Genomic DNA, 25,520 nt, shown 5'->3' on the forward strand with positions numbered 1-25,520 from the left:
CCCCCTTCCAGCCGGTTCCTCTGCCGCCTGCTCCGGTTCTGCAATCCCTCTCACTCTCCCTCCCCCCTCCCTGACCCTCCCCTCTACCTCTCCCTCCCCGCTACCCCCCTCCCTCTCCCTTCTTTCCCTCTCCCTTCTCTCCCTCTGTCATGATCCGCCGACCATGGAAGTTGTGGAATCAATGGAGGAAGGGTTGAGCCGTATTATCTCATGGCAGAAGCGAATGCAGCATTCTAGTGTTTCCACTTCCTGTTAGTGACATGTATTTATGTGCGTCGGCAGCTTTCGATAGCGCGTTGCAACCCTCATTGCTTTCGGGTTTACACGCTGTCAAGTTCTACTCTGCATACACTTGTGCTCTTTTCCTTCCTTGCCCTCCTCTCCTGTCTTCCTCCCCTACGTTCCGCTCCTCGGAACGTATCCTTTCCCGTTTGGTTTCACTTTACCTCTCGGGTGTCCAATCCACTTACCGCGCTTCCCTGCGGTCATTCCTTGCAGCAAAGGCAGTTCCGCTCCGAACCCTCAGACGTGCCTGGAACCTTCCTCGCTCCGTCTTTCTGTCCGAGCTCCCTACTCTATGCTGGATCGCCTTACTCTTCTACACCTTACCGGGATAAAGGTCTCACCGGTGCATGCCGGTCCTTGCAGTACTCCACAAAGAAGACCACCACTTTTCTACGTCACCGAATCCAGTTAAAACCTCCAGATTCTGCCAACATCGTTCTACATAAATTGGGTTTTTCAGCAAAGCTTTTCTCTGCCTGTGGGGTGGTCTCCCTGGAGGTCCCCACTGCCGAGCATTTGCATCAGGCAGGGTGGCCTCCGGAAGAGCCCATCCTAAATTCCCCAATAAAAAGCCTGCTGCAGCTAGCTTGGAGAGAGAGAGAAGAGACATTCCTTCTGACGAATCATCTGAAAACAAACATGAGGAGGAGGAGGAGCCTCCCCTCCCTCCCCTCTCTCCCCTCTCTCCCCTCTCTCCTCTCTCTCCTACCTGCTGAGCAGTCACCCATTTTATACACCGTGACTCGTTAAAGGGTTGCAGGTGTAAATTCTTCACTTCAATTGCCTGACCTTGTTTAAGCCTGTTAGCTGGACATGCTTGGCTGTTACAATGGAACTCCTACAAAGCCCTCTTCCTCGTCTCAATACCAAGTGGTGTGAATCAATGCGTAACTCCCAGTTGTTTCCTCCTCCTCCCAGTCTTAAGGTGAAATGATTGTGGTACCTTTTGAGTAGAAGAAAGGGTCAAGGACTGAAAATAGACTAGAAAGGCAGGGGGAATTTAGGGTTCCTTTTTACAAGGGAAAGGGCGATAAACCATTTCTCACCCAAAGACATCCTCGCCCCACTCCCCAAGTTCCCTCCACCCAGGTGTTCCTCCCTTACACATAACCACCAACCCACCCCCCCAAGGTCGGGATTCAAGAGGGATGATCTTTCCCAAGCCACCTGAGGGTGGCCAGGGAAAAAAGTTTAGCATATGTGAATACAGTACGAGACGAAAGCAAGTGGTGAAAGCACGTGAAAAGAAAAGTGTAAGCAAGGTGATGGAAAAGGGTGAACACCACGGATAGAACTGTATGAGATACATTTGGCAAAGCCAAGAGACTGCCAAGGAGACTCTGAAATAAGTGTTGGCCAAGGAACAGGTTCAGAAAGCGAAAAACCTATGTTGGTGGAAACCTGAAAAATACAGATGCATAACTACGTGCCTAGGGTTCTCGGTTGCCTGACCTATGATCGGTGGTCGGTGGTCTGTGTGGTCCGACAACTGCGCCTACACCGAGTGACCCCCTACTTGGAAACAGCCAAAGAAAGCAAATGAAAAGAAGCTGGTATTGTGCCACGGTTGCTGAAGTGCATGAGAAAGGCAGATGGAGAGCAACACATGAACTACTGAAAAGCCTGGATGACTAAGGAGTTGAATTGGAGCCGTTTTGAAAGCCACAAGATTTGAAGTGATTATAATTTTGAAGCTGGAGCGGCTGTTTTCTTGGGGAAGGGAACCCGAGGCCTTTTGGAACTGTTCTGAACTTGGGGAAGCAGAGTATAAGCCAGGAGCTGGAAGCAGCTCAGAACTTTGTTTTGAACACTATTTATTTTGCTGCCGACATCCCTATACATTGCATGTATTTAGTTGCAAGGGCAAGTATAGGTTTTGAACACAGACAGATTTTTGAGTTGAAATTACTGACATCAACTACCCTTAGTTTTCTTGAGGTACGGAAATCCCACCTTAACATAGGGCAAGTTAGGCCTTAGTCCATCCTAACATTAAGACAAGCTTTGGCAATGCTAACAGTTTGGGCTTTTGTGTCGATCTGCACTCAAATGCAAACTCTGTTCATCCTCATATGTTATTCCTTTTATCTGTACTCCAATGCAATAGTTTTGGCTTATAGGTGTCGCAAGCAGCACCTAATAGCCCAAACTAAAAACGTAGATTATATAAACCAAAGGAGAGTTGGACTGGTCGCCGGATCCTGCAACCACGCAGATCCCTTTCTTGTCAAGAGGGAGGAGTCCCCCTGTACGTATATTAGAAACAAGGTGGGAGAAGAGCCAGTCCTTACCCTTGAAGCTGTAGAAACTACAAGCCCCAATACCTGCCCCCCTCACGCCCCCAACCCCCAGTGCCAGCATATCAATGTGCAGACCTTTCGCTCTAGTCATGCTTCTGTATCAAAATGCTCACCATTGTTTCCTTTGCAGGAACCCCCAACCAGAGGCGACATACTCCCCATCTAAAGAAGCAAGCAGCATCGCCCACCCAGCCAGTGAATAAAGGAAAATACACATTCTCTCAAGAATCAGACCACCACCAGTCGACCGACAAAAGAGATGGCAGCGCCTGTGCACAAGCCCGTGGTTTAGAACTGGCCCAGCTTAGCTTTCCCCAAGAAGGAGAGATGACGAAACAAAGCACATTCCTCATACAGGTCTGAGAAAACTGCAGCAGACAATGAATGTTGGAGGACTCAGCTGTTACAGCAACCCCACTAAACCCAACAGGTTCATATTCAACTGCTTACCTACGCTGACAAGGAGATGGTAGGCCAATTTTTTGAACGGTTCCCAAAACCTAGGTAGGATAGATTGGATAGTATACAGTTATCCACAGGGGGCGGGGTTTAGATCCGGTTTCAAACCTTTGCGATGCACATACACTTAGTTATTGGGGTAAAGAGCGCAGCCCAAAGTGGCCAGGAAGAAATTACCAACAACAAAAGGGGGACCGGGGGAGGACACAGGAAACAGGGTTTGTTAGTTCTCTGGATGAGGTCATTGGAGTTGCAGGTGGAGGACCAGAAGGATGGAAGGAGGAGCAGCAGATTCCCGAGGAGACTGATGGAACAGGTGAGGTCTTGTCTTAGAAGTGATAGTGGTTCTGCAGTGTAAGTGTGCATGTTTGTTTGGCGAATGGGTAGAAGTTTGTGTAATGGGTGAATGTGAAGTGAATGGTACTGGGTGAAAGTAGGATGTTTGATTAGTAGTGTTGGGTGGAGTGGAGTAGTGGGGGGACGGGTAATAGAGCGAGAGGAGAAGGAAGAGAATTAACATCAAAGGATGTAACTATTTATTTCCTAAAGATAAAGTTGGTTGCTCTACTCAGACACATCAGGGCTGGGGGCTTTTGCAGACTGCATAGCCTCCAACTGCCACAATCTTCCCCAAAATAACATAGAAGAAATGTAGTTTATAGTTCTGAGGACTCACAATAGACACAGAAGTAAAACCTTCAGAATAAATGATTGACAGGCCCATTTACTCCTTCTGCAGTGTTAAATTGCAGTCCGCTTTACATAGTCATTATCAGAAAGCGGACTATTACAATGTTAAATCGGTCAGTCCAGGTCCTCTTGAGATACTGCATTCCCTTCATCTGTTAGCTTTATATACACTATGTCAGTCATTGTTTTGTAAACACCAAAGGTAAAATGTGCTTAAAAAAAATACCAATCCCCTCTACTACCTGATAGAATTCATAATTAGCTGCTCGGATGTCAAAGGGGTCGTCACGAGGTGCTTGTTTCCGTCCACAATTGCAGCTGCCAGTTGAACGAGCCCGGCTGTTGTGATAAAGTATTGGGGGATTTTTCTCAGGTTCAGTTTTCTCCCCTAAAAATAGACAGGACACATACATGATTTATCATTTCCCTGAGCATGCTATTAATTCCATCATTAAAAAAAGTACATAAGAAATTTGTAAATTTGGTTGCTAAGCAGGGAATTGTAGAAGCAACATTTACAATACGATGCATTATGGGCGTTTATAAACTTGTTCTCTATGGGGGTAGGTGGGAAAGAACATTTCAGTAAATAATACCACACTTTTCTTAGTACTGGTCACTTGCACGCCCATTAACTCTGTTGTCCACACACTGGTACAGTCATCTCATCTTGCTAACAGATGATTTAGTGCAAGGCACAAGGGCCCAATCAAGCAGGGATTAGGGCACAAGGAACTGAAGCAAACTAGCCAGACACAGCTCCCATAAGCCCCACATGCTTCCTCATCCCCACCCCTTTCATAGAGAAAGGTGGTGAGGAAAGAGGCAACCAGACAATTCAAAAGCAGGTGGCTGCAGGATAAGGAGACCACTCATTGGACTACAATATCAAAGATGAGAGTAATGGAGAGTGTTGCGTTAAAGAAATAGGAGTTGTGGGCAATGGGGTCAAGTATACCATCAAGACATTAGCATACTTCAATTATGCAGCATTTTTAATTGTGCTGCAAAAAATAATTATTTTTTAACTGCATGCTTTTGCATGTACTACTAACGCTTAAATCAATGCTTCATCCTCCAGTTCAGAGAGAAGCTTCATCGTCCACCAATGGGCTCAGAGTACCACCTCTCCTACTACCACAGGTTGTCCCCCCCCACCCCAACACTCAATGTGCATCTTTTTTTCTAATTAACATGCTCAACAGACTTCAGTATAGACTTGCTTTCTCATCTATCGGAGCCCCCCCCTTATCCAAGTCCTCCTTGAACCTCAAGCATTCAGCCTTTTCCTGTAAAACCTCTTAAAGAAGGTTAAGGTTGGTGTCCGTTATGTCAGTAATCGTAACTGTTTTAGGCGAAATTAAGTCAGCCGTGATAAAAAAAAATAAGATTCTGAATTCTGTAAGATTAAAGAGAGGGTGCTGTGCTTCGAGGCTCTATGGAAGTAACAGGAATCATCATGCTGGAAGATTGTTTCGCTGTGAAGTCACATCATGAACATCACATACTTTTCGTGTCAGTCCATCATGTGCTTGAGAATGCTGGGTCCCTTACCTTAGCACGCAGATGGATCGAAATGTCTGTCCTTCTAGTGGACAACTCCAACCACACAGAAAGTCAGCAGACAAACGATGGAAAGAAACCATCTGGGATAGTGTCTATTGTACCTGTAAGCATGGTATAAAAAATAACTCTTGAGACTGAATACTTGAATGAAGTTCAGAATAGTAGTCTTCGTGGGACTGCAAAAACTGCAAAGTGTACTCAAGGTCTTGAATGCTTCACTGAATAGTTACTTTCTGTAGTTATTGTTATAGACAATCAGTGTGAACTTGAGAACATGGAATATTAGGATCTGCTGTAGCATGGACAATATGCCTGTCCTTTTAGTAGAAAAGTTGAATTGTACTGTTTAAACCCAGTGTGTGCCATTGTACAACTACGACTCCTCTTAGGCTATTGTTCTGTAAATAACATTGACGAGGATGCCTCTCATGTGTACTCCACAAATATATCTGAAAAGGATCAAGCAATGGATATAGCCAGAGATGGAAAACCAGATCAGATGAGCAGAAGATAAACGCAGCTTCTGCCTATCCGGCATCACCCAAGAAATGGGAGCTACCTCTGATGAACAATTTGCTAGTAGGTAGGGTGCTGCAAATCTGACTGTGGGCAGGGGGAGGGGATTAGTGGCATTGAGAGGGCGGCAGGTGAGAAAAGTGAGGTGTTTCATTAGCACAGGCCAGATGTACCATGCTCTGGTGTGATTGTATATGGTTTGGCCGGGACACTTCAGTATTATCATGGAGGGCTCTTCCCAAAAAATCCAGAATTCCTAGGATAGTTCACAAGTTATTATTAACAAATAGGATATTCTTATGAAATGCGTCAGTTACGGTAAGGTACGCAACCATCACTTGCTCTACCACTCGCTACCAATGTGCGCAGCAAGGACAAACACCCATGACTTCAAAAATGACATCACAAATGTCATTGATGACATCAGTGATGCCATCACATGTCTGGCTCGCTCTTTTCTTGTTCAACGACATATGTAGGGCAGGTGGTTTTATTCACCGACAGGCAGGAAGTGAACATTCAAAAAGGTACTATATTTGAAGACCTTACCCTTCTCATATGTCCTTACACTCTTTTCTTAAGGGTTAAGTCACATCATGTAATCCATGTACATAGGGGAAGAAGCATGCTTGATACACAGAAATCATTTCTGTGCATGAAGATAATCAGTTAGGTTATAAACACTTTCTGGCACCAGCTCCTTTTTGGATTACTTTACTTTCCCGATATGTGGGAATATGTGTGTGCGTTGTGCTCTTTTTATGGTTTGTGTGTAGTTTTGTGGCAACATTATATTAACAATCCCTTGTGGAGGCTCGTTATTCAAACTAAAGGCACATGTGATGGCATCAGTGATGTCATCAATTACATTTGTGATGTCATCTTTGAGGTCATGGGTGCTAGTCCTTGCAGTGCAAAGTGGTAGCGCAAGTTATGGTTGCGCACGTTACCATAACTGACAAATTTCTGGGGGTTTTCTGTTTTACCTATAGCCATAACATCCCTGTAGCATAATGTCCCGTTAACAACGGTTTGTTACTGATTCCTTGACTACCCTCATGATAAACGTATGGAAAGGCCAAATTGTGTGGTGTATGTATCTATTTGCGCTACCCCTTCCTTTTCTGAATAGTGTTGGTGTATATTAGCAATTACAGATGTACGTGGTAGTGTTCAGTAGTTTCTCTTTTTGGGTTAACATTGCATGGTGAATCTGTGCCGCACAGTACTGGCTGAGATGACTACAGATGAGTAATATGGACGTTTCCTAGGGAGACTGCAGATGGTCAGATTATGAGCAAGCACACTGCAAGTATCCTTAGGACTCCATTAGTGTCTGCATCTTCTAATGCACTTTTAAGTAGTTGTGGAAGCGCACGTGTATCCGTTTAACACATATACCCATAGGTCATCCACTGTGTGCTGGTAACACGGCCCCCGTCACCAGCCCTACGGATTCATACAGTAGGCTACTGCATTTCAAGTACTCCTGCTGACTACATGGTTGGCTCTGCAAACATACCAATGCGTGGCTAAAGCATGCCCGACTGTAGGACGCCCACTGGTAAACAAGTAACAGCAACCTGCAGTGTAACGTGGGCGTGGTAAATGTTGCATTAATTTGATTGATGTGCAGCTTGCCTTTCCATGACCCGTGAAACAGACACATCATGTCTGCACTGAGCAGTGTGAAGGAAAGTATCAAGAGGTCACCTGCAGGTCATACAGTTGAAGACATGTAACTGCAGGTGGGACAGTTTGTAGTCAGTCTGCAAAATGGTAAAGTTGGTGCAGCTTGCTCACGCACATGCAAGTGCATGTAAAGGCAAGTAAGCAAACAGTGCAATATGCAGTGCGCAAACAATGTTAGTGGTGCTTAGAAAAGTACTGTATCAGCATGGGTGTCACAGAATAAATGCCATCCTCCTCCACGTAATGAAGCTATGTTTCGCATTGGTGTAAACCTTCTTGTATTCCAGAACGTATGCATCTACATGAATGCTACCCCTAAGAGTAATGGCGTAGCATGAGTGTTTGCACTGCGTGTGGCGACAACTAAAATGAACGCACAAGGGACTAGTGGGCAGAGTACAGCCCTTCCAACAATTACGTAGGATAAATGCATGTACAGCATTTGTCACATCTGCTGCGGGCGACAAAAGGGGCACTCCTGTAGGGCAGCAGAGTCGTTGCAGACCACATGGCGCGCTACAGACCCTTACCCGGCAAAGGGCATTGTATTGCATTGTTCATGTACTGCAACGCGCTACTCTACAGGGGGAAGGTACTTGGAAGTGCGTATAAAGGGTCCTTCCAGGAACATGACAATGACTGGCGCCTATGTAGGTGAGGGGCACCCAATAATTCCATCTCTGGGCATGTTCCCTATGATATCCATACAGGTGCTGCCCCTTATGTAACCAACCTTTCCTACTGTTCTTTCTGTGGGGTGTGTCAGAAGATCATAAGAAATGGAAATGGACTGGGAAAGGGAAAAAAGGTAAATAAAGAAAGCACCTTTTCAAAATTAACAATGGAATTGCCAATGAACGGATGCAGGGCAGGAGGCGTGGCACTGTGCAAAACACTGTTCAATCGGTTGGATAGGGGGTCGCTGTAGAAAGAGGTTTCTTTAGGTGTGACAGAGCGTTTTGAACACTGTCAGCACTCAACACTTACTACAACATTTTTTCACAACTTTCAAGAAGGGCACCAAGGCAATTTGGATGTGGTGTGTAGAAATCGGGATGGCATGCATAGTAAGATGAACGTTATAGCTAGGGAAAAGTGTTTGTGCTGTGAAACGTCATAATCCCATGTGTGAAGTACGCCATTTTCACATCTCGTACAAAGACACAAATACACTTCTTCACAATGTACCGCGCTTTTTCCATTTGCGAACCAAATACAAAATGACGCAGCCACATCGATGTCTGCATAATATTATAGAAAGTTATTCAAGAGATCAGAAACAAAACGCACGACCTGAGCAAGTGCCTCCTTTAAATCGCAAAGGCCACTGAAACTTGTGTAACATGCTGTGCAATTTTCCCTCCACAATCAACAATAATATCCGCATGATAGCGTGTCACCAAAGTGTCACACAGACAAACCAAAATCAGTCACTTCATTGTAGGTACTCCATAGCACTACACATCCACATGATAGATTACAAAATAAGAAGCCAGGGCACAGTGTTTTCCATTCACTCTGTTACTGTATTTGAAAGTCCCCTAAAACCTGCACGCTGTGGCTCGTGAAACACACAGCCATAGCCGCCCCCTCTGCATGTCAGTCGACAAATACACGGTGTACCACTCTGTGCGTACACACCACACCCAGAAAACATATTGACCAAACCCGTAGGCTCAACAGGCCCATTTCTATGGGCGTTGTCATGATGCCTACCCCCGGAGCCCCAGGCCAGGCCCAGCATCCCCGGGAGCAGGCATCACGCCCCCGGGTAAAAGCCCAGCGGCCCTTTATAGGGGCCCTTTGGACTCTGACCTGGCGCCGTTGGCGCCAGGCTCATGTTGGACATCAGTCCGGGCGCCATAGGCGCCAGGCTCATAAGGGGAAGTGTTTGGTGCACTTACCTGAAGCAGACCATGCTGCACACTCACCTGATGCAGACCATGCTGCATGAAGAACCAAGCCAAATAAGGCTTAGGAGGGACTATTTTTCTGAAGGAATTATTTCGTTACTTGGGTGGGGCTATGGAAGAATACTCACTTGGAACTTCTTCCAAAGCTATTTAAGCCACGCCCGGACAGCCACACGTGCTTCGCGTTGTTCTGCATTCCAGCAGCTGAACGCTCAGCGTGTCTGCTCCTGCACCTGGACTCCAGCCACGCCCGCCTCGAACCTGGAACACCTGTAAGGGAATAAGAGAAGAGAAGGGTGAAAACCAAGAACTTATTCAACCTTCTTACCTGCATCCGGAATCTTCACGCCAGCATTCCTGAAGGAAGACTTCCATTTAAAAGCACCGCGTTGCTCGCTGCAGCGCCGCGCTTCACTCACCTGTTCCTGAGACGCCGCCCGGCTCTATCGCGGCTCTTAGCACCGGTCGCCACATCTCTGCACCTAGGGGAGAGAAGAAGAGACAAAAGGTGAGCAATGGAACACAAGAGGAAAGCCGAATTTTCAGCCATATTACTTACCTGCTTTTCTTGGTGAACCATTCCACATCTCGGGTCGGCGCCGCATCTTTGGCAGGCACCGCACCCCGGTCCCTATTGGGAAAGGGCAAAAGACATTACTGGGGAATTATAAAGACATTTAGAGGGGTCGCCCTCATCACTAACTCACCTGATTTTACCACCGGCAATTTGACCCCTCAACGCATCGCCTTTGTTCTGCACCTGAAATAAAGGACAGAAAAAAACAACATAAAAGGAGGCTCACACTTGAACTTTTGCATCTTCATACTTACGGCGTATCGCTCAGAAAAGTCAAGTGGATGTGCCAGCGCCATTCTGAAAACCAGTGAAGTAACTGGACGAACGCGCTCCCCTGCACCAGAAGCAGGATGGAGAGTTCATCCTTCCAAACCATAAGGTGAGCTTAAACCGGGGGTTTTGGAGGAAGTCAGAGAAGAACAAAGGGGGAAAGGAGGGAGCAAGCACACTATGCAGCAGACAGTTAATCCCCTTTCTCATCTGCAGAAGGATATTCCTACGGGCCAGACAAGCAAGATTTGGGGGTCCTGTTCAATCGGTGGTCCGAATTCTGCGCATCACGCTTGAAGAGGCCACAGCAACCCAGACCAGCGCCTCCGTGGGAGCCAGGTGAGTGTTACAGGCGTAATCTGTGAAAGGGGCGCATCTAACAAGTGCCACCCTGCAAATATTGCAATATTTGCAGACTTTTCGTGCTGAGCGGGAGTCGGGGAATAACTTTCAACCAGGGTAGGGGACGTCGTTCGTTGCGGCAGCTCTTAAAAAAAGCTTTGTTTTTTAAAAAAAATATAAAGATGCTGCCATACAAACACCTTTTTTTTTTACAGTTTTTTTTACTATGTTTGCGTTTTGAATGTCAGCTCACATTTTTACAATAAGGTCTTCACTGCAGCCTGTAGATTTTGTAAGAAAATGTCATTGCCACTAGTAGACAAAGACATGCCATTTCTTTTGAAAAGGAGTATATAGCGAGACTGCTTCCGTTGATGAGACCCCTCCTGACCTCTGGCTGGTGACAGGAATCATTGGAATAGTTCCACACTATTCTCGGGGTATACATGAGAAAGGCACCTTGGCAGTGGGGAAAAATGTGCAAAGTGCATGACCACAACATGTACAGGTCCAGAAGTGGCCATGCGTTGACATTCTACAAGCACTCTGCCGAAAAAGCACGCTTCTACACTGCGTCACAAAGCCTCCTCTCCCTCCAAACCGAAATTTCCAAAAAAGCCTTCTTGGATGGCATACACAACCAGATCTTCTACAAAGGCATTACCAACGAGGAAAAATATGCGTCCTGCCATGTTTGCCAGTCGCACTACACAAAGTAATGGAACAAATAATTGACGCCCTTTCCTGTGACATACACCCCGAGCACCTGATTGGCCAAAGGCCATAGTCCCATTGCCATTGGCCAGCATGGCGAAAAGCGCAGAATGTGGCACGTGCCTTTCTCCAAGTACCGCGAGGGCCAAGTCCCAGTAAGGCAGGAGTCCTCCTCCTTCCTATTGGCGCGCTTTCCTGTGACGCACACCCAGAGTACCACCTGATAGGACAATCTGTACAGTCCCATTTCCATAGGCCAGCATGGTGAGAAGCGCTGAATGTAGCACATGAGGGTCCCCCCCCCCCCCCCCCCCCCCAAGTACGTCGAGGGCCGGGCCCGAATGAAGCGGGAGTCCCTCTTCGTATTGCCGCAGACCCTAAGCATCTGATTGGACAATCCCCACAGTTCCATTTCCGTGGCTGCCACAAGCAAAATCCTTGGATGTGGCTTTTCGTCGTGCAGGCGTGGGGGGAATAACTTGCAACCAGGGTGGGGGGGGCGGGGGGGAAGTTTGTGGGCGGCAACAAAATGCCATTCTCTTGGAAAAACTCTGCATTTCCACAACTAATGAGGTCATTCTTGCAGAAGAACATTCCAGGAGCAGACAAAAAAGTATACATGCTTCTGTTGATGAGACATCTTTCTGCGTCTGGCTCGGAACAACATCCATGAGCAGTGGCCCATACTCTTCGTGGTATTATGGATGAGAAAAGCACCTTTGCGTTGGGAAAAAGCATCCTCACCACATCCAGCAATATGCATGCCGCTGTAGTGGATGACAATAACATCTACTTCTGCAAAAGTGGCGAGGTCTTTGCAAAGTGCATGAATATCGGTGAAATTGCACTCACACAGCGTTCCACAATGCATCCACTCCTTCCAAACCAAAATTGCTGTCAAAGTGTTTTTACCGGGCATAGTTGTGCAAATCTATGACAAAAGGATCACCTACAGTCAACACAATGCATTTCGCCATGTCAGCCACCCTCAGTACACAGAGTATAATGTACAACAGTTTCACCACCTCTTTCTGTTAACCGCACACACACACTACCTGATTGGGTAATCCCCACACTGCCATGTCAATTGGGTAAGATGAGTAATGGGCAGATTTTGGCACGTGCGCCTCCCAAAGTAGCGCCAGCGCCACACCCCTGTAAAGTAGTCCTTAACTTTGCATCTTCTCCTCATTGGGTTACGCGTAAAAAAGGCACACACGCATCCACCGATCGCATCGAAGCCGCCATCATCCAACATGATCACTCCTGTACAACACTTGACATGTACCGCTACACATTTACAGTACAAATGTCGTGCCATTCCAAAGCACGTCCACTACAAAGTTCAATGAAAGTATGCACGATTTCTCCATCCGCATACATCCACATAGCCACTCAGGATGTGGCACGTGTAATCCTGAAAGTACTGCGTAATCCACTACCTTTTCGTGATAGTGGGGTGACGGGGGGCAGGGTAAACAATATCAAACTGGGTAGGGGATTCAGTCTTCCATTGTAGATGTATAAAAGTCTTTCTTGTTTTTTCATATGTGCAAGCAACTTTTTTTGTTTTTTCTCTTTATATGCGTTTGTTGGCCTCCTCACATTTTTACCACATTCTGGTCAATGCTTCTTGCACAGTGTAAAAGAAAACGGTATTGCCAATGGCGCTAAAATAAATGCCATTTCTACAGAACCACTGCATATTTTGCGACCACATGATCTCATAGTGGGTGGAGAACATGCCAGCAGTCTGCATAAATGAAGGCATAATTCTGTTTATAGCACAACTTCCGACCTCTGGCTGGGTACAAATTACACCGTCATGGACCTATACTCCTCTTGGTGTTATGCATGAGAAAATGACCTTGGCAGTAGAAAAAATCTGCATCACTGCGATCAGCAACCTCTTCAGGTGACGGATTAATCGGCCACACAACATAACCCAAATGTTGACTTCCAAATTGCACCACAACAAAAATCAACGCTCATGACGGACGCCACATATCTGCAAAGGCGAACCATCCGGACAAAACTACAGTCACCCTGACAGGCCCAGAAAGCGTCCACTCCTTCCAACCTGAAATTACCAGCAACGCCTCTTTGCACACAACACCTGTGCAGACGGCGCACAAAAGTATCACCGACGATAAGCAATGCGCGCCTCTCCATCTCGACCACCCTCACGACACAGTATTGGTACGAAATGGTACCTCCCCTTCCTATGAACCACGCCCTAAACTCCTAATTGCCTATATCCCACAATTCCATTTCCCTTTCCATCCTGCTCATAATCGCAGGATTTGGCACGTGCGCTTTCGCATCTACAGTGAGGGCCACGGGCCAGAAAAGCACACACAATACTTCCCTTTGCACGGTCATTTTTGCAGAACTCCCCCATTGGGTGCTGTCAAATTTTCAAACACGCATGCAGCAATCACATACACAACCTCTCCATTGCACAGTCATTTCTGTACAGCACTCCATATTTACCGTTAACACTCTCAGTGAGCACCTAACATTATGCACAAATGTAACATACGTAGCAGCACTTCTACCCAACCCCACACCATAAAACACCCATTCACGAAAACATGTCACACTTAGCAGAATCCACAAACATACCACAGCCTGCACCTCCCCTGCGCACTGCCATTCACAAAGTATTATGTCACTGGCAACCTATGCACAACAGCTTCACAACAATGAGCCTATTTCGATAAATAAATCTGCACACAGCAGAGTAACCAACCACATATAAACTGCACTTCAACCATACCCTCTTCCATACTTGCATTACGTACACACTGCACCCTGTGGCCACACTACACAACTTCTCACTGCACCATCTCCTGCCGCACACCACAAATACTGTAGCATGTTGCAACTATCAACACAACCATGGAACGTACAATACACGCTTTGCAACTCACTTGCGGTGCTCTAGCATGTCGACAATGTGCTCCACACCCATTCTCCAAATACCACCAAAGTTTGCCCGATGCACTGTCAAACCTGCATTAATCCAGTGGGTGTGCTTCTTGCACACATTCCCCGCACCGTAATGCAGCCATGCATGTCAGCATGTCACCAACTACCACTATACACATCTGCACCACTGGCACCAGCACTCCTAACCAACCTCCACACAGCAATGGATATACACAGCGTTACATGTAACAGTTACAATAATGAATACACATTACGCTGTCTCCGGCACCCCTACCCACTTTTATTCACATACTATTGTCTTACCCACTTCCACTCAGAAAGTATTGCGTCACTGCCAACTTAAAGCACAAAATGTTTACAACATTGCACATAATGCAAGCATTGTGCACACAGCACACTATCCAATCACATATAAACTGCCCTTCAACCATACCCTCTACCATACCCACAGTATGCAAACACTGCACCCAGTGCCCACACCATGACTTTTCACTGCAGCATCTCCAAACACAGCGCACCGCCATGGAGCTATGTAGCAACAAATTGCATCAGTTACCATAATGTACAAACAAAACACTCTCTCCTGCACCCATGTGCACTTTCAATCACATACTATGGGCGTACCCACGCCCATTCACAAAGTATTGTGCCACAGCCAACCTATCCACATTCGGTTTGCAACACTGGCCTATGACGGCTGAAATGTGCTCCACAACCATTCCTTACATGTTACCACCCTATAACTGATGCAGACAAAAATGCATTACTGCCGTTGGTGTCCTCAAGGCCTAGGCTCTCGAGTATGGCCTACGGCCTTCGGCCATGCACCCAACAGTCTAGGCCTTGAGGACATTCACAGCAATGTAATGCCACCATGCATGTCACCAACTACGCCAATCCACATTCACACCACTGCCACCAGCACTCCTACCCTACCAGCGCACCGCCATGGAGCTATGCAGCAACAAATTGCAACAGTTACCATAATGTACAAAACACAACACTCTCCTGCAACCCTGTGCACTTTCAACCACATACTATGGGCATACCCACTTCCATTCACAAAGTACCGTGTCACTGCCAACCTACCCACATTCTGTTTGCAACACTGGCCCTAATGCAACAAATCTGCACACACCACATATGCAAGCATCACCCTCTACCGGATGCAGAGTCAAACATGCATTCCTGTGGTGTGTATGTTGAAGCCCTACGCTCGAGTGCTTGCCCTACAGGCTACAGTCTATGGCCTTGGGCCATGCACCCAATAGTCTAATCCTTCCACAGATGCACTGCAACTTCATTCACCCATGCATGCCACCATGTGCCCAAATACTGCATTCCATCCGCAGCGCACAGCCACCCACTGTCCTACGCAACCTATGTCATGTGCAATTCACTCCCCTTCTGAAATTGACCTGCCACCCCTCAACATGAAAAGAAGTTGGTGCAAACAGGTCGCGGAAGAAGCTATGTGGCACTTACGACAGCTGCCTCCAATCACCACACAAAGTACTCGCCTGTCTTGGTACCCGCAAATTGGCACGATACCCACGAATACTGCAGGCACTCCGTCTTCTTCCACCTATGTACATAGGTCACATGACCCACTTCTCACTCCCCCACCCTTTCCCTCTCTTATTGCCGCCAACACATTGCGTACGGTACATTTTTCAAACCCTTCCGCCGCCGCACCGTCCTCCGATACACCATGGCAGCTTTCCCAAACAATGTTGACGCACTGCACGCTTCCCTCCAGCCAACAGCCGGCCGTGTCCAAACTTCTCTGACAGCACGTCGTACCGCGAGCCAATGACACTGCTGTCCACGGAGCGAACAGTGAAATGGGTCCGCATAGCGGACCCAGAGATCACTAATTCTTTGGGACATGCAATTCAGTTCTTTGCAACAAAAGTACTGGTCGGATTTCCACCAAACACACAAAAGCACGCTTTCGGACCCAAGCCCCTGCTCCTGCCGTAAATTTGGTGAAGATCCATCCAGGGGGAGCGAAGTTATAAACTGCCGAAAAAGTGTTTTTCCTATGAGTTTAGCAACTTAACCATAACTAAACGGCCGCTACTGGGTCTTCCTAGCTATCCAACTGTCCCTTTCCTCCTTCCTCCCCTTCCTTCCTCCTTCCTCCCCAGTCTACACCCCACATCTCCCTCCCTTTTTCTCTCAGTCACCTCGTCGTCATCCCAGTACTGTCAGAGGTAAAATTGGGGGAAAATGAGGGGAGATGTTTTACAGTAGCCTATAAAGGCCGGGGGAGGGTTAGGTAGGTATTCACTAGGGAAACCATGTCTCACCTACCTCACTCTTAAACCCTCTCTTTTCCACCCGCTTTCTTATGTTTCTGGATTGATGATATCTTCTCCTTTCCTTGGTCAGTGGATAACGACATCTGATAACTGCCTCTGGTATAGAGGATGTTTTATAAAAAGGGAAATGTGGAATACCACGTCCCACCGAAGGTTGTCTTGCCCCCAATTACCAAGGACCCTTTACCAAGGTGATCCTCCCTTGCTTCTTCACCCCCAGAGTCTGGATCCAAAAGCAATAGCCTTTCCCTGGGCACCTGAGAAGAGGACCCAGGGGAGTAGATGGGAGGACGCCCTCAGGTTTCTCACAGTGTAGTCGTAGATTCTCTGGCTAGGAAGCGGAGAAGGGCAGAGTAAAGCACAAGCTTTAGAAAGAGACTGGTTAAAGGTCTTATGACAACAAGGATTGTAGATTACACCAAGTGAAGCACGCGAGGGCAAGAAGAACTTAATTATCATTTGAAAGTCATTCAAACAGAGGTGGATATCAATTGCTCATCTGAATTAGGACAGAGCGGGAGAGAGAGACCCAGCATGGGGTACTTGGTGCCAACTACCACTCCATGATGCAGGGCCCAGGTGTTCAATCTGGAGAACCCCTGATTGCCCCCCAAAACAAAAACTCCCAGGTACGGAGGCCCCATACCTGGGAACCCCAACCATCCAGCCTTTTAAAGAGCATACAGGGCACTGAAGACAGTGAAATTAGAAACTGCAAAGGTCCTTTTAAACAGGCCAAGGGTTGGAAAGTACTACACATAATACTTAGGGAACTTGCACTAGACACAAAATGGTAACGTTGCGGATCAGCGTTAGATTAGGGAAAATTATAAATGAGGTGGCTACCACCAAAAAAAAAAGTAATCTCTGTATCACCTCCCACTTGTGAGGCTTGTATGGAATCAAAGATGGTGGACCAGTCGTCTACAGGCTCAGTCCGGAAGACACACGAGACTCGCTCTAATCAAATAGACACACCCGAGACAGAGAATCAATTAGCAAACGTCCAGTGGTTGACATCATACCCTGCCATTTCTCACTTTGTAAAAATCTTTTTTGATTAAAACAAATAAATTAAAAATAAAAGATGAACATAAAAATAGTCATTTAGTAAAGTCTTCCAAGGTGAAAACAATTATCGTGGCATGTATTTAGCACAAAAATAAAATGTGTTTTAGTAATAAAAAAATAAATATGAAGAGAAAAACAATTCCTACACCTCACGCCATACTCATATCCCTCTCTGAACAAACCCAAAAGATCACTGGTTTCAAAATATTAGGACTTTCTTCCGGTTTTGAGGTCATCATGTGAAAGGTTTTGCCTGAAACAACATAGGACATCGGGATGGAGGGACAGCGCATGTGTGCAGTATATTTTAACCCACAATTCCTTTACTTGTATCCACCCCAACCTTTTTCTTTTTGTCCCAGGTCTCATCTGTATTGGTTTTTTAGGAGAAAAGTTAAATTCCTACAAAACGGGCACGAATACACTTAACCAACCCAAAGATAAAATGCACAACATTACATGCAAAAAGCGATCAATAAGCAGGTTTTGAAATGGCTGGGAGGTAGTTTGTTCCTGCTTGTAGTCTGAAAGATCGTGGTTGTGACACCACCAGCTACCAGGAGCTACGTTTGACTTGGCAAATTGGCACCATGCTAACATAGCTCTGTGATATTAATCTACACTAGGGAAGGTGCCTAAAAAAAAGAGACTAAATGACGCACACATCTATGCAGCATTTAAAGCATAATAGAACATACAATCGAAACAAATGTAGTTTGCATCTCATATGCAAGTTAGTTTTGGGGCACACATGTGCAAGCTGCTGGTTTCTCAGGAGGAAGCTCCTGCTTACTAGACTAAGCCCAATGTCCAATTTTAATTCCTCAGAAAGTTACGACTTTTTATGCTGGTGAATTCGCTATAGCACAGCACTGGCTCATACGAGCAGTGTGCCGATTTGCAGAACATCTATTGTAGAAAGAGCTTCCTGAACATGAGTTACTGTACATATAACAGTATGGTGTGTTGCGTCAGGTTGACGCCAGAATACAGAAATCAGGCTAGAATTGGCAGGATGTATTTGGAAATGCTCTAGAGGACACACTGTAAAGAGATGGAGGGACTATTGATGTGTAGCCTCAGGGATTTTGGGCAAACACATACGTGCTTATGTTCAATTTGAATACATTATGTGGCTTTATGAATGCTGTAACGAATCGAGGGAATTTGTATCTTTTCCCAAAAGGGAGCGGCAAGCCCAGCTCTCCTGCTCTCCCCCCACTAGTGAGGCTAAGGAGGTGAGCCCGCTCCGCAATACCCTCTCTAGGGGTGAGGCAAGTGAGTCCTCACCAGGAGAGACTGTTACATATGGGGCCATGCTTTTTGCACGTTCTACTCATCTCAATATGGCTAGAAGATTTGCATCTCCCTTCCTGCAACGCTGGCGGTTGCCTTGGAGACGTGGTCTTCTCCTCTCCATGCAGCACGCCGGTCATGTGTATACAGAGCTGACCTCAGCACATCGCAGCAGGTCCCGCTTCCGGTGAACATTCATGAGCACCACTCTCCCGTGTAACGCTGCTTCTAATAAGCGTTATTTCTTTGCATTGCATACTGTTTTGAAAACCTTTGTTTTTGACTTCAGAATGTTATTTGACCATCCTTTTTGCCTGCTCCTTTGAATTTGTTGAACCGGATCCTGCGTCCAATTCGGATCGCATCGGTCTTTCTTATCGGACTACTTCACTTCTACGGGTGTTCCAGTGCTTGGTTTTCCGACTAAGCCTTGCCCACGCTTCCTATCACCTAGCGGTCCTGCACAGCGCGCCTCCTTGAATCAGCGTGCCTTTTTCGCCGCCCAAGAAGCACCTCGCACTCAACACCCACGCGGACTTCGTGGGTTAACCAGGTGAGCCCTTACTTGTTGCAAGTCTTTTTGTCTCTGCTGCACAATATCCTCGGTCATCTTTGCAGCATCAGAGACGGGAGTTAAAGAGTAAAAGAGTAATCTCCATACCTGACCTCTAGTGCTTTACTGTCTCAAACCTCATACCTGAACTACAGTACCTTTTTTGGGACTAATCAGTATCATAACCTCATACTCAAACTCCAGTGTTGTTGGGGACCAAGTATCAAGACCTCCTACCTGAACACCAGTTCCTTTGTGAGACTTCGTTTACCCGGATTCCTTGTGCACTCCTGAAGGCTATCCTGCTTAGTACACCATCCCGGCTCTAGCCTGTGTCACACGTGCCATTCGGGGAGTTCTCCTATACTAACCTTCCTTGTTTGTTATTTTCTCCTGCTGTTTGTGTCCTTTCCTCAACCATTCAAAACACCATCCTCCACTGGGTAAGATACGACTTCGATAGGAGTCTCAGTCTGTCACCGCCAGTATAAGGGGGTAACTGGTCTTTTTCTTCTCTTCAGTCGTCTTGGTCAATTGCTGTTACCATCCCAAGCCGTCCTTCCTCCAGTCCAGGGTTATCAGGTAGTTCCTCCTACCAGTGGGTTAATATTATCCCGGCATTATCTCTTCTGTATTAATCTGTGTCTTGTTTCCTTTACAGCCTTGGTGGCGGTGGGTGTCCCCACTCTTTTGGGTAATCAACTCCTCTGTCTGCTTCACTATACAGCAGAGGGGTGTATTGCGTAAAAGAGATCCTCAAGTTGAGGAGGCCTGGTTCTGGGTTTCTCTTATTTTTTGGGAATCACCACAGCTTGGGGTGAACAATTATCCAGAGCAGCTCCCTCTTTTCTGCGGATTTCATGTCGAGCAACGGCCCAGCCCGTTCAGCATAACGGTGAGTAACAGACTCCCCTTTGGGGACAAGGACTCCAGTTCCTATGAGGAACTCCCTAATGCCCTCCACATGTTGGCTTATGAGGACTTGTGTGATCTACCAGGACATTATAAGTTCCATGATTTAAATAACGATAAAGTGAACTAAATGAGAACTCGCAAGGGACAGTGCCAAGGAGGTTGAAAGAGAAGAGGGAGGAGAGAGAGAGACAGCTAGACACAGAGAGACACAGAGAGACACAGAGAGAGACAGAGACACAGAGACAGACAGAGACACAGAGACAAGAGAGACAAGCAGGAAGAGAGAGACACAAGAGGGAAGAGAGAGACAAGAGGGAAGAGGAAAGAGAGAGACAGAGACAAGAGGGAAGAGAGACAGAAAGACAGAGAGACGAGAGAGACAAGAGGGAAGAGAGACAGACAAGAGAGAGACAAGAGACAAGAGAGACAAGAGGGAAGAGAGACAGAGACAAGAGAGACAAGAGGGAAGAGAGAGAGACAAAAGAGACAGACGGAAGAGAGAGACAAGAGGGAAGAGAGAGACAGAGACAGAGAGACAGAGAGAGACATGGAATAGAGAGCGATAGGGAAGAGAAAGAGAAGGAGACAGACAGTGGTAGCCCCTGTGGGTAATACGGTTGAAGGAGGCAAAGCTGGCTTGTGTAATTCGAAACAGCTCAGATTACAGAGCGAGAGACGCCGAGAGGAAAGCTAGAAGGCCGGCATGAGAGAAGAAGCGAAATACAACGGCCCTTGGTGGCTTCACAACATGACAATTGTGGTGGGAAACCGAATTGTGCAACAACGCCAACACCACCATTGGGAGAAAGCAACTCCTGAATAGATCCGACACAGCACTAGAGCTGACCGCGTATGGAGCAGACCCCACAGAGTGAACTGTGAAGCAGCCAGGAAGCAGAGAAAGAAATAAAACCTCTGCAGGTACCGGAGACGTTACCCCACAGTGCAGAAGTCAATGGGGAACTGGTTTACTGGAACACTGAGAGGGAGGTATTATAAGCGGAGAGGAAGTTGTCCCAGTACGCACGAGAGATGAGTAAGAAACAAGTTCATAAGTCAAAACTGTCAATTAGATACAGAGAAACATAAAAATCAGAGAGATGGAGCAACAGAACCGGAACCCTTATTACAGTAGGCAAAAGGAAAGATGGCCCATACCCAGGAATTAAGCAGACAGCGATACCACAGAGAGACAAGTGGGAACCAAGACCCAGTGGGGTCACAAGGATAAATCGTACATATAAAAGAACACTTTGGGAAGAGGTGAATGTTAAGTATTTGAGAATCAATCACCAACCAAGAGAGAAGGAAAATATACAAGAAAATGAGTCCTCGAAGACTGAGGCAAGGAATCTTACTAAGACCAAGAAACCACCTAAGAAAGAGGAAAGAGAAACGGACAATCCCTGAAGGGAGTTCCAGAAATTAATTCAACACGTCACAAGAGACTATTTACGTATAATCTACTAAAGAGAACACTAAAATACAGAAAGCATCTGGGCCAAGACACAGCATTCAGGAGAAGGGAGTAAATCGCCTAACTTTAGTTAGATATTTTTTATTCATCTTTAATGTGGTTAGTTCATTACGAACTTTACACATACAATAAAACCATTAAATACATTCAAATTCAAAATACAATAAAAACACATAGAAATTTCATACTGAACAGCAAGCCTAAAATTCTGAAATAAATTACTTTAAAATCCTATATGTATTATAGAACTATTTCATCCTTAAAATCCAAAATTCATTACAACATTTCAATACGTCTATTAACTTGCTGCCAGACCCGATAAATTGCTAGGTGCAATGCATTATTCTGAGTGTTCTAATAGTAATGCCAGAATTTATCGCACTTTAGTGTGTCGTAATAGTTAACAAATTTACCCAATACAGTCATATATGCAGATTTCATGATCCTGTACTCAGTCAAAAAATGCCTTGCGCTCTCAATCATTGTTACTACTTTGCATATATGGTAATATCTATTCTCCTCTGGTATCCGCAATTCAAGGCCTCATACTTTTAATAAGGGCAGCTTATTAATGCTAAATAACAATAGAAATCTACAAACCGCTGTCGACTGGCATAATGTTAAATAGGGCTTGGGTGCTTTATATTATACACAACACATTACAACTCCCCATAGCTCTTCAGTTTTGACAGATGCTCATAGTTAGAAGCCCAGTCCCATTTTTCCAATTTATTAACAAACAATTGTTTTAGTATGTAAAATTATTCACTTTCCCAATCTGGTCACCACCCTATCAGTGCAAAGGTGTTTGTTAAGCTATCAACAAAAGCATCCAAGCGGTTTTCATTTTCCTCGCCATCAAGCATTTCTAGCAGTGGGCATTTAGGCATGGATTTAGATTTTATGTACAATAAACACCTTTTAAGTGCTTGAGCAGGTAGCAAAATCAAACCAAGCTCCACTAATGTTGATAAACCAAGCCTTTTTCTGCAGAACTTGCCTTCAAGAACATGGAGCCAGTGAAGATCTTTCATCGTCAAAGCACCAGTTCCATATAGAAGTGCAGTTCAATAGCACTGTTTATATAACTTCAGTATACCTATGAGACTGCAAGACTGTATCCAGATGCATCTCTCGCAAACCTAGCTATGAGTGATGTCCAGAACATAGCCTTACTGACAAGCAGCTCACCGTAGCCACCAGAGGAAGACAATTCTATTCCAAGATATTTATAACATTCCACATATTCAATCTGCTAGAGAATTGCTTGATTGTAGTCTTATCGAAATTGATAAGCAAACCATGTTCATAAGCATATTCAAGTAACCTGTGCACAGATCTTTGCAGGCCAGAAAAGGTTTGATTAAAAAAAAAAATGATCCTCAGCATAAGACAAGCACGTGACAAGCACGTGACCTGCGACAGATTGACCCTTGGGAGATCAGATAGATGTTAAAAAGCAGGGGACCATCATGCACTCCTGCTTTAAAACTTTGTTAGTAGGGATAGGCGCCATAATGGCCCCGCTGCTATCCATCCTCACCTGCACACTGGTGCCCTCGTGGAACAGCCTGACTGCAAACAATAGACTCCTCGGGCAGCCAAAATGCTGCATTTTATATCATAGTCTATCTCTGGCCAAAGAGATGAAAGCAGCCCCGACATCGACGAAGACTGCATATAATGTTGGATTCCCGTTCTTCTTTGCCTGCATAATTAGTTTATCTAGTAATCTTAAATTGTGTACAACCTCTGAACCTGGTCTAAACCCTGCTTGGAATATATCCAACAGTTGTACTGATTCGACCCATTTCTGCAGTTCATCAAGCAAGAAAGAAGCAAAAATCTTTCCTGTGAGATCCAGCATAGACAAAAGTCTGTAATTTGATGGCGCAGTCGTTTTACCTTTTTTATATATGGGAACCAGAAACAATCTCCTCCAGGATTCAGGTGTGGCTTTCTCTGCACATACTTTAGTGAACAACATCTCTGAAATTATATTCCATTTCTCAGGGTCATTTTTTAAAGCTACGTTCGCAAGTCCATTTAGGCCTGGCGTCTTGGACCCTTTCAGTCTTTTTATTTTAGATATTTCCTCCATCAATGGGAAGATTGATTACACCAATCTCAGAATTTACGGTATACGTAACACGGCCCTCGTCACATGTAACGTTCTGAGTAATGTGGTCAATCCACTGTTCGGAAGCTACCAGATTAACCACCAGCTTGTCCTGAACACCTTTAACAGTACCTAGCAGCTGCCATATATTTCTATTATCCCCATGTGAGGTTACCTCCCTTAATGTCCATACACAACACGGCACTACAACATCCAGAGTGCACTCTGTACAATCCACCCTTACAACATATGAAGGCACCTCTACTAATGTACGTGTACGGCCCGGCACTGCCGACAACTCAACATCCAGAATGCCCTCTCGCCTAAGAGGTCCCAGCCCTCTCCTTGGTACTGCCACGAGGGCACAACACCAATCCTGCACTACAACTTCCAGAGTGCAAAACCTCACGGTTACCCGGCCTCGAAAGGCAGAATGCACAAAACACTGCCGTGGGATTATAGACCCATACTCACAGGTGAAGAAGAATCGCTTCTGGCCCCTTATATATTTCCATGCCGGGTCTAGAGGGGTCCTCCAGCTCGAAGCTGCCCATTCATAGCATAGTGTCCAGGGAGCAGGGAAGGCAAGGATAATAAATAAATAAATAAATAAATAAATAGATAGAAACACAGAGCATCTATAATGTATGGTTGTTCTTATTCCTCGATCGACTGACAGAGGTATGCCGAGAGCTGGAGCAAGAGTGACAAGGATTTCCACAGGGCCTATTGAGTCAGCTAGAAGGCGAAGCCAACCGCATCCATATATGCCCAACGCTTGCAACAAACTCTTAATTGAAATGACATTTTCTTTTAACGTTTTCACAGAAGGCGAATTTGTGTTTTCTTATCCCGATTAAAGGAGTTCATTGGTTAAGGCAAGACGACTCCTGCCTGATTATTTAACACTCCACTTTATATCACAGAAATCAGTCTTTGCCATTTCTCATTTTAATGAGAAATTCACCGCCATTTAACCCAATTCCTGTACATATTTTAATCGGTTTTAATCACACTAATTTTAATATACTGGTTGGGAGTATTCTTCTTGATATCGCGAATGTCTTTACGCATAAGTCGCTTAACATCTCTAATTTCACTTTCTACAATGTACTTAGGATTTTGTTTTCCCAAGACCACATAATTAGTATAGTGAAGCCTGCCGCTATTTCATAGAACCATGCTTCTATTTTGTCCGCTGTAAGTCGGGTTAACTCTTTTAGCCAGTCTATGGGGAAAAGCTTTTGACATTTTCAAGACTCTTTTCCAACCAGCGAATACCCTTACCACTGTGATTAACCTCGACATTTCCAATCATATCCCACACAGCACTCGTCTAGAAAGTTAAAATATGCAGTAATTACAGAGTTATCACTGTATGTGCTTTTATCGATGGCCATGCTTCGGATATTTGACAACAGACTGTGGCTAATAAAAAAAATGATCCAGGGTTGCAACCTTCTGTCCACTGGACCATGTGAACCCTCCT

The 25,520-nt window shown here is 45.6% G+C and overlaps 1 protein-coding gene across 1 annotated transcript in view; it reads right to left on the bottom strand.

Moving 5' to 3' along the window:
- Positions 1–25,520, bottom strand: part of SMG8 (SMG8 nonsense mediated mRNA decay factor) — a 195,712-nt gene that overhangs the window by 115,446 nt on the left and 54,746 nt on the right. The window contains exon 2 of the mRNA XM_069615148.1: positions 3,977–4,122. Within this exon, the coding sequence (XP_069471249.1) occupies positions 3,977–4,122 (146 nt within the window). The remainder of the gene's footprint in view (positions 1–3,976; positions 4,123–25,520) is intronic.

Source organism: Ambystoma mexicanum, chromosome 9, assembly GCF_040938575.1.
Source record: "Ambystoma mexicanum isolate Mex_15411 chromosome 9, UKY_AmexF1_1, whole genome shotgun sequence".
In the NCBI taxonomy this organism is placed as follows: Eukaryota; Metazoa; Chordata; class Amphibia; order Caudata; family Ambystomatidae; genus Ambystoma; species Ambystoma mexicanum.